We start from the raw sequence: 10,289 nt of genomic DNA, 5'->3' as shown, positions 1-10,289 counted from the left end.
TAATAGGGAAAAAGTAATTTTAATTCTGTACATACAAGAGCACCAAAATAAAAAAAAAAAGACCCAATGGCATTCAGGCAATCGAGGCTTCTCTGCCATCCTGAGCTGAGGAACGGGCGAGGGGCCCGGAGCTCAACGGGGAGGACGGTTCACAGGAGGAGCAGAGGTCTGGGTACTGGATGGCTGCCCTGTCCTAGGTCGTTCAGAGGAAAGTTATCTCTGGTAGTAGCTTTCTTAGGCCAGAGAACCAGAGAGAGAAAAGAGACACTGGTGGTTCAGTCTCTCATCTCACCCAGTATTTACTTTGCTATTTCCTTAGCCTTCCATCTGAATTTCAGTCCATCACATCAACAGGCTCTCCTCTCCCTCCTATGGACCCTCTGATGCTGAGGTGTGAGCTCTGGCTGACGGCTCTCCCACACTCACTGCATTCATAGGGTCTCTCTCCAGTGTGGACCTGCAGGTGTCGAATGAGGTGTGAACTCACTCGGAAGGCTTTCCCACACTGGATGCACTCACAGCGTTTCCCTCTGGTGTGGATCCTCTGATGCTGACTGAGGTGTGAGCTCTGGCTGACGGCTCCCCCACACTCACTGCATTCGTAGGGTCTCTCTCCAGTGTGGACCTGCAGGTGTCGAGTGAGGTGTGAACTCACTCGGAAGGCTTTCCCACACTGGATGCTCTCACAGCGTTTCACTCTGGGGTGGATCCTCTGATGCAGGATGAGGTGTGAGTTCAGGCTGAACGCTCTCCCACAGTCTCTGCTTTCAAAGGGTCTCTCCCCAGTGTGGACTCTGGTGTCTCATGAGATCGGAGCTCCCCCTAAAGCCTTTCCCACACTGATTGCACTCATAGGGCCTCTCTCCAGTGTGGATTCTCTGGTGTCTAGTAAGTTTCAAGCTGTGTCTGAAAGTTTTTCCACACTCGCTACATTGATGGGTTTTCTCTCCACTGAAAACAGCTGCCTGTATAATAAGGTTTGGGTGCTTGAGAGACTTTCCATGTTGGAGAATTTTTTCTCCAGCATAAATTCTCTGATGCTTAATAAAACCTGAATTCAACTTGAGACTTTGGTCAGAGGTACAGTGTTTACAAGATTTCTGGTGGGGAAAGTGATTTGAATTCCGGTTCACACTTCTGTCATACCCATCATGGCTTATTATTTCGCCTGAAAGAATATATATATATTTTTTTGTATTTTTCTGAAGCTGGAAATGGGGAGAGACAGTCAGACAGACTCCTGCATGCGCCCGACTGGGATCCACCCGGCACGCCCACCAGGGGGCGACGCTCTGCCCACCAGGGGCGATGCTCTGCCCCTCCGGGGCGTCGCTCTGTTGCGACCAGAGCCACTCTAGCACCTGGGGCAGAGGCCAAGGAGCCATCCTCAGTGCCCGGGCCATCTTTGCTCCAATGGAGCCTCGGCTGCAGGAGGGGAAGAGAGAGACAGAGAGGAAGGAGGGGGGAGTGGAGAAGCAGATGGGCGCCTCCCCTATGTGCCCTGGCTGGGAATCGAACCCGGGACTTCTACACGCCAGGCCGACGCTCTACCACTGAGCCAACCGGCCAGGGCTGAAAGAATATTTTTATGGGTGAGGATTTTGCTAAAACCTCTATCCTGAGCAGAGGATGGTCTTCAAGACTCCCCAGGTTCATTTTCCTGCCTCTTTACCTGGCCTGCAGACTTAGAGATGTCCAGAGGCTCAGCAGATTCCTGATTCAAATCCTGATGGTCTTCCTGATATAATTCTCTGGGATTCCATATGTTTACGAAATGTCTAGATTTGGCACAGACCCGTTATTTTCACTCTCTTTATCTAAAATGATGATGATACAACATTAGAGGTAAATAGGTTTGCTGAGCTAGAAGAAATTGTTCAGCTACACCCAAGAAAGTTACATATTGGTACTGCAAGAGGAGACGGACACCCAGGGACGAGCAGGTAAAATGGAGAAGGCTGGGAGGAGGGTTACTGCCAGCAAGAAGAGGGCAAAGTAGAAAGAACTGTGCAGTGTGACGGAAGGTTCTCGGGGCCTCTGGGTCTGGGATACACTCCTAGGGCAGGCTTAGGGGGAGGGAGGGAGGCACCATCTCAAAGAAAGCAGATGAGGGCGCAGATGTGGGAGAAAAGTAAAATCATAAATGATCGTGGGGTGTGTGTCTGGAACGGAAGACATCCATCCATCCACTTCTGCTATGGTGATCAATTCTCCCAGCACTTTCTGCTAAGTCCCCTCTACACATCTCCTCCACATTTCTGCACCACTTCCTGTCTAGGGGACTGTTTTGATTCTGAACTATTCTTCCTAACCATCCTAAACACCATTACCAGACTGTCATCAAACCCTGTCACCCTCTTACATGGTACCACAAACCTTTAATTTCTTCAACAAGAGGTGCCTGACCAGGTGGTGCAGTGGATAGTGTTGGCCTGGGATGCAGAGGACCCAGGTTCGAAACCACGAGGTCACTGGCTTAAGCGTGGGGTCATAGGCATGACCCCATGGTGGCTGGCTTGAGCAAGGGGTCACTGGCTTAGCTGGAGCCACTTGGTCAAGGCACATATGAGAAAGCAATCAATGAGCAACAAAGGTGCAACAATGAAGAATTGATACTTCTTGCCTCTCTTCCTCCCCCCCCCCTCTCTTAAGAAAAAAAAAGGAACCACTTGTGGTCTCATCTCAATTCCTACCCTCTAGTTCATGACCCTACATCGTGCTGGAATCAGCAGCCTTTCTTTGTTACAGGGTTTCTTTCTCTGGAATATGTGAGGGCTGGAAAGGGGCTCAGGCAGCGCTGGTCTCAGGGTGGGGAAAGGCCCAATTATTGATGGCGTAGGTGGAAATGTTTCCAGAAAAAACTTGAAAGCAGAATCTGGGTATTTAAGAAATTAATTTATTCTTGAGTTTATTTTTGGGGTCTCTCACACCTAAAGTGATATTGAGTGCATGAACTCTTAAGCAGATGAGTTTTAGAAGACCAATGAGTATTCTATAGAAGAGTATGGCCAACTTGCTATAAAATCTTGAGAGCTTTGTGAGATCAAAAGTACAATAACAACGGCCACGACAAGGACCTTGTGCTGTGACTTACACTCTGAACATGTTACCAGGCATCTGCCTCCCCCTTCCCGACTAACATGCCTTGTTTCTGGTGATGTTCCTTCCTCTCTGGTTCTTTTCTCATTCCCCGGCATTTTCTCAAGTTGTTCACTTCTCTTTCCTTTAATTTGCTTATAGATAAAAATATCCCATGTTCTAGAAATATTCAGGATAAAGAGCCAATGGAAAAATTTAAATATTTTGGATGAGGAAGAAAATTCTCTCTCTCTCTGTGTCTTTTTCAGTTGGCCAATAACGCACAGGGAAAACATTCTCCACTACTCATGAGTAACAAAGAAAAGGACCACCTACAGCTACGAGGACAGTCAGAGAAGGGAGAGCCACTGTCCTCCTTTAGTGATGTGCCCCTTACCGCAGCCCAGTGGGAGAGGGGGTTCTGAAGAACTGTGAAGGTCCTTGGTGTCCACTGGCTGGAACTGGACAGTAAGTGCTGGTCAGGAGGAGGTGCCTTTCTCCTGAATATTTCTTGTCCACGTCCGGGGACTTGAACCTGAGAAAAATAAAGTATATCTGAGCTTAGGAGAGTCCCTGTTAGAATTAAACATTTTCCACAAAGAGAAGCTCCTACAGAAACAGAAAACTGGGGAAGGAATGATTAGTTTGACTCAGTTGTAAGGTGTGATATAGAACCAACCAGAGAGCAGAGACAGAAACGCCCCTGGAACTGAGAGGTCCTCCAGGTCGGCTGTGGTGGGTTCCAGCCATTCTGGAGATCTCGGCTTGCCCACGCCCTCTGTCCCTGGGGCACGGATCCAGCACTGCCTCTCCACGCTTTCCAGCGCTGTCAGCACCTCCTCCCGCTCTGGCTCTGCAGCTGCTGCTCCCGCACCCGGGCCTGCGGCGGGCAGGATGCTCAGAAGCAGCACCAGCAGCTCCAGCACCTGATCCTTGCTCAGCGTCTTGGGCCACAGCCCGCAGAGCTCGCGCAGCCAGCTCAGGGCCCGGCGGGGCCAGGAGCGTCCCGGTAGCTGAACTGCCTGAACAGCCGCCGGCACAGCTCCGGCTTGAGAGAAGCACTTCTCGCTGAGCAAGCGTTCTCCCTCCAGAAAAAATCTCCCTCCTCTGCCTTGACTCTCAGAAGCCCGTCTTCCTCCTCATGGTTCTGAGCTGCAGCTTTCTTTGACTGTCATCATCTTGGGATACAATGAGTTATCGGAAAACCCACATCTGCTTTGGTCTTACTTAGTTTTAGTTTTGAGAGCTCTCCTGGGGGGTGTGTGTGTGTAAAAAATTTGCTATTACAGTCTAGGAAGATGAAATATCATGTGATGGAAAGTCATTTTCTATGATACAAAAATGTACTGGGCATTCACTGTGTGTAAAAGCACTGAAATACTGGCTTTGTAAACATACCTGTAAAGCTTAAAATTTAAACTTAAAACCAAGATAATTTAGGGAGCTTATGAGATCTTGCTCCCGGAATATGTCATTAGTTTGGTGCAAATAAACTTATAAAATTCAAAACAAAACAACAAAAATCCCACAAGAGAATTTAAAATGAGAAACATTAAATATAATATGGATACAAGGCAATACTAAATGTTAACATGCCACATGCAATTATATTATATTTACCGTATACAGACAATAAGGACCAGAGGACGATGACAGAAGTGCCTCGTCAGGTTGGAGATGGGAAGAGCACAGGAGGCTGCAATGATCAGGGAAAGCTACGTCAAAACTAACTTTCGAAGAATGGATGGGACTTGACTAGGGTATGGGAGGGACAGGAACAACTAGCTAATGGTAGGGACACAGAAGTGGGAAAGTGACAAGTGAGTAGGTTTGTACGAGGACATCACAGAAGCAAAGGCCCTGCTTGGAAGGCCTCAAATGTCAAGTACACAGTCCAGACTTTATCTTTTAGGCACTGAGGAACCAATAAAAGCTTTTGAGCAAAATGACCTCACAAACACTTTGTCCCATCAGTTCCCTCTCTGCATTTCTAGTTTTGCAGCTCAGCCCAAGTCTTGGAAAATGGAGGCCAATCATCTCACCAATAAAACAAAATGCCCTAAGCCAGCAGCAGAACTTTTGTATCCCTCTTCTGGGAGTCTAGTTATTGAATATCAGTTTCCCAAGACTGGTGAGCACATGGGTTGGTCTGTTTGGAATGCTGAGGTGGCCAATTGGAAACACTGGACTTGCCCAGTCAAGGCATATACAAGAAGCAACTATGAATTGATGCTTCCTGCTCCCCTCCTCTCCACCTTTCTCTCTCTACTCTAAAATGAATAAATAAAATCTTAAAACAAAAACTGGCCCCTGGCCAGTTACCTCAGATGTGGCAAATCAGTAGCGTGTGGATGTCTTGGGTTTGATTCCTGGTCAGGTTACACAGAAGAAGCACCCATCTGCTTCTGCATCCCTCCCCCTCTCACTTCTCTCTCTCTGTCTCTCTTCCCCTCCTGCAGTCATGGGTCAATTGGAGCAAGTTGGTCCTGGGTGCTGAGGATGGCTCCATGGCCTCTGGCTCAAGCTCTAAGAAGAACTTGGTTGCTGAGCAAGGGAGCAATGGCCCCAGATGGACAGAGCATCACCTAGTGGGCTTGCCGGGTGGATCCCAGTAGAGGCTCATACAGGAGTCTGTCTCTGCATCCCCTCCTCTCACTGAATAAAAAACAAAAACAAAACAAAACCTGAATGACATAAATTTAGAGATGAAGCCTGGAGTACAACAGCAAAATGCAAACATCGATCCTTCAGGTCTGCCCACTAAACAATCCATCAAGTTGGCTACTGACTGTTACACTGACATGCATGTTATTATCAACCTTGGCACACACAAAGCACTGGGTTAGGAGCAGCATCACAGTGGCTCCCAGGGAAGTCTAGGCTTAGAGCTGGGTTCACTGCCTCATCGTCATGTGGGGGCTTTGTCAGAAACAGATTCCTGGGCCCTGCTCTGGAGAAGGTGACTTGGTTAGTTTGGGTGCACCTAGATAATCTGTATTTTGATGTACAGCTAATAGGAATTAGAAAAATAGCATCTGAGTTTGCAAGAAATTTACAAAACAGTTGAAATGACCTAAAATACACATGGATCTAAAACATTTAAATAACAAAATATGTTCCACTTGACACACTGAACATGCTTGATAAATATTGAAAGTTCAAGTACTAGACACGCAATATGGTGGAGACACTGAAGATCCCTACCAGTGTGAGGGAGGGAGAAAATGCGTGTCTGTGTGCATGTTGTAGCAAGTATTTCCCCGAGGTGGGGGGCCTTAAACTGGACGTTAAAGCATGAGAAAGTTTCCAAGGGCAAAAAGGAAGGGGGACGAAGAGCCAAGAGGTGGGAGTGGACAGCAGGTTGTTGGTGAGGCCACCTGCAGGGTCCAACAGGTGGAGGACTAAGAATCCACTGCTCCCATAGGAGTCACCACAGCCCCTGTGAACACAACAAGTCCTCCTCATATTATTGTTAGTTTCACTGTTAGTTGACTGGAGCTCCACGAGGTAAAGAGTGTGCATTTTTAATATATAAAGTTCCCACATTTCATGTCTTAGTCAAGTGCCCAAAAGTGGAAACGAAGAAAGACTGTGATGCTTTGTGCTTTGGATATTCTAGATTTAAAGTGATAATGACACGTCCACTTGGGAAACATTTCCAACAATGTCATGAGACTTTTCATGGAAAGGAGGATAGGAATGGAGACATCTGGACAGGACCCACAGAAAGGACAGAGGAAGACAAACGTCAGGATTAATTCCGCAAGAGTAGGAAGTGGAGATCACGGGCTCAGACTGAAACTTGGAAGCAGTCTGAGCGGGTGTTAAGACCCGACTTTGGCAGGACACGGGCAGAGGGGGGTCAATGCCGTGGCTGTCAGACCCAGTCCTTCGTGTTCTGATGCTTCAGGGGCGTCGTGTCACTCAGCTCCGTGGCGGACCGGCCCCCCGACCCGCTCACGCTCCAGCGGTCCTGCTCAGCGGCTGCTGCACGCAGCCGCCACCTCCTTCGGTCAAGTCCTGCCTCCAGCCGTTTCCTCCCTTCGCTCCCACTTAAAAACAGTCCACAACTCCGGAGAGAATTCCCCGGTCCTCGGGGTCGGCTGGTTTTTAAACGTCTAACTTCCCGCGAGCACGTCGCGAGCCCGCGTCGGGCAGAAGGCGCTCAGCGGGCGCGCGGACAGACCCGCAGGCCCCACGCCCCCACGGCCCCGAACGCGGGGGACGGTCTCCGCGGGCGCCCCGCCGCCAGGCCGCTCCAAGTCCGGGAGTCCCCGGAACCGCGGCTGCAGGAACCCCCGCCGCCCCGAGCCACGCCCTCCAGGCCTCACGGTGACGCTGCGCGGCGGGTAACTATGGAAACCACAGGCACCCCCTCCAAAGGGATGGGTGCAAATGCCTTCCGACGCCGAAGCCGGTCTCACCTTTCCTCGGGATTCCTCGGAATTCCGAGGGGACAGGGCACCGCACGACTGCTGCAGCCCCGAAGAAAACATGGCACGGACTGCGTGTTTGCAGGGGACAAAGGACCGGACACCTGGGCCCCCCAGCTCGGACTCACCTCTCCCATAGGGCTGGTTTCTATCGGACACTTCCGGTGGAAGGACGGCGCCGCGTCACCTGTCCACGTTTCCGTTCACAGACGCTTCTGAGTCTGCGCAGAAGTCTCGTTAGCTTTGGACTGCGATTCCCAGAAGCCTTCGGGTCTCCTTCGGCGTTCGGACTCTGTTTCCCAAGCGTCCCGGACACGGTTTTAGGGTTCTTGGAGCTTGAAGGAGGCGGAGTTTCGTCTCTGCGTCGTAGTCCTGGACTGGCGCTCCTGCGCCTGCGCAGCCGGGTACTGGCCCTCAATCTGGGCGGGGAGGTCGAAGCCCGTGCAGCAGGGAGGCAGCGCTCACCTCATCTTTGCACTTCACCTTTCGTGGACTTTCCCCCGAAACCTCCATTCATCCCCAACCCCGGGGACGGGCATGTACACAATGAGGCTAATCACGATCCTTGGCTGTAAGATATGAACATTCCTCAGTGACGTTTTTCTCATCAAGCGTTTACACTGAATTTAGCCAAAAGCTATAAAACGTTTGACAGCAGATTTAAACTTAGTATATTGTGATAGAGTTACTTCTAATCTTGAAGAGCAAAGATAGAATTAGACTGCATCCATTTAAATGACGGAACAATTTCTGATTGTAATTCATGAGTTAAAAATAATCATCTCGAGCTATTGATCATTTACAGGGCCTTTTAATAACAATTCACTAACTGGAGTGGTGCTTAAAAAAAGATTTAAAAAGAGCCCTACCATTAGGGAAATTACAGTCTAATGGGAGAGAAGTTAAATGTATAAAAAATTCAATAATATTAACTATAAAAACTATAAATACATTTTAGTGTATAGAAATGCGATATAGGCCCTGGCCAGTTGGCTCAGTGGCAGAGCATTGGCCCGACAGGTGGATGTTCTAGGTTTGAATTCCGATTGGGGCACACAAGAGAAGCAACCATGTGTTTCTCCACCCTTTGTGCCCCACTCCTCCTCCTGCAGCCATGGCTTGATTTGTTCCAAAGCATCCACCAGGTGCCTTCAGCCTATCTCAGTTGCCAGCATGGTCCCAGATGGGCAAAGCATGTGCCCAAATGCGTGTGTGTGTGTGTGTGTGTGTGTGTGTGTGTGTGTTGGTTTTTCCGGTCTGGGCACATGTGGGAGTCTATCTTCCTTCCTCTCACTTGGAAAATAAGTAAAAAAGAAATGCGATATAGGTTAAAAGGCGTAACACAACATTTTAAAATTAAAGAGTCCACATAATGTTACAAATAAGTTGTGTTTGAGCTTTACCACTGAAGCGCGGGAAAGATACTGGCAGGAGATTTACACGGGGCAATGTGGGAAGGGGTGGCGTCATGGCATTAACAGTTAAATAAAAACGAGTGAGCTTCCAAATGGTGAGTTTTCTCTCCTAGGGTCTGTAACATATGCAGCACACCGGAAGGATTGCACAAGGAGCTCGGGACAGCAAGGCTGGGGTGATCATCAGCATTGTAATGCACTAAACAGTGTAGCAAAGGTAGTGTTATCCTGTGGGTACTAGCAAAGGTCAGATGTAAACACACCATGTATCCATTGTTTGGTCCAGGTTAATTTATCTAGGACTATAAACCATAGTTTGCCATTTAAAAATATCAGGATGGGCCCTGGCCGGTTGGCTCAGCGGTAGAGCGTCGGCCTGGCGTGCAGGAGTCTCGGGTTCGATTCCCGCCAGGGCACACAGGAGAGGCACCCATTTGCCTCTCCACCCCTCCCCCTCTCCTTCCTCTCGGTTTCTCTCTTCCCCTCTCGCAGCAAGGCTCCATTGGAGCAAAGATGGCCCGGGCGCTGGCGCTGGGGATGGCTCTGTGGCCTCTGCCCCAGGCGCTAGAATGGCTCTGACGCCCCAGAGAGGCAGAGCATCGCCCCCTGGTGGGCATGCCGGGTGGATCCCGGTGGGGCGCATGCGGGAGTCTGTCTGTCTCCCCGTTTCCAGCTTCAGAAAAATGAAAGAAAAAAAAAATATATCAGGATGACTATATACTGAATTTTATAACATTAATAAGATATATAGTTTAGTTTTTTGGGGGGGGGAATGGGAATTTAGCTTTATTGAAAAATATGCCTTGTGTAGACCCAGAGAACTCCCTCCAGGTTATCTAGTTCTGATTCTGTGGCAGCCATTTCATGTAGTATATTATAGATAACTGATAGAAATGCAAAATTATCCTTGTCAATGCCATGGAAGTTCAGTCCCGACAGGTAGAAGTTGAACTGCTTCCTTCCTTTGCTGTGGAGATGGCTAGCTTCCCCTGCATTTGCACATTCATGTTGACATCGCTTCATCTCTTGTAAAGCTGTTTCTTGCCTTATTAAAAAAACTGGTTATTGTATTTGCCTTGTTCCTTTATTAACTGAGTTGAATAAAATCTGTAATGGGGTTGTTTTAGGTCTATGTGAGTCATTTCACTTGTCTTCTGAGAGCTAATTCTTTTTTGCTAAGATCATGTATATTAGGTGAGCTGTGGTCAATTCATACTGACTCTGGAACACTTCCATGCATTACCCCCTATTTTTAAAAATTCAAAAGTGTTTGGCACATCAGCTAAGTTTATTATAAGTGCAACATAAATGGTAGTGTTTGAAAAAAACCTCAGCACACCTGTCCTGTTCACTGCTGCCTCAC

At 48.6% G+C, this 10,289-nt stretch overlaps 1 protein-coding gene across 1 annotated transcript; it reads right to left on the bottom strand.

Moving 5' to 3' along the window:
* Positions 1-7,574, bottom strand: ZNF165 (zinc finger protein 165). Its single transcript, XM_066352320.1, is given in 11 exon segments — positions 1-797; positions 799-1,168; positions 1,564-1,721; positions 1,723-1,772; positions 1,774-1,817; positions 3,476-3,559; positions 3,562-3,638; positions 3,883-4,069; positions 4,072-4,246; positions 6,962-7,119; positions 7,202-7,574. Coding segments are annotated over 11 exon segments (2,139 nt in total). The 3' UTR covers positions 1-334.
* Between the last annotated feature and the right edge of the window lie 2,715 nt (positions 7,575-10,289).

This window comes from Saccopteryx leptura, chromosome 11, assembly GCF_036850995.1.
Source record: "Saccopteryx leptura isolate mSacLep1 chromosome 11, mSacLep1_pri_phased_curated, whole genome shotgun sequence".
NCBI lineage: Eukaryota > Metazoa > Chordata > Mammalia > Chiroptera > Emballonuridae > Saccopteryx > Saccopteryx leptura.
This window is presented reverse-complemented; position numbering and strand designations above follow the sequence as displayed.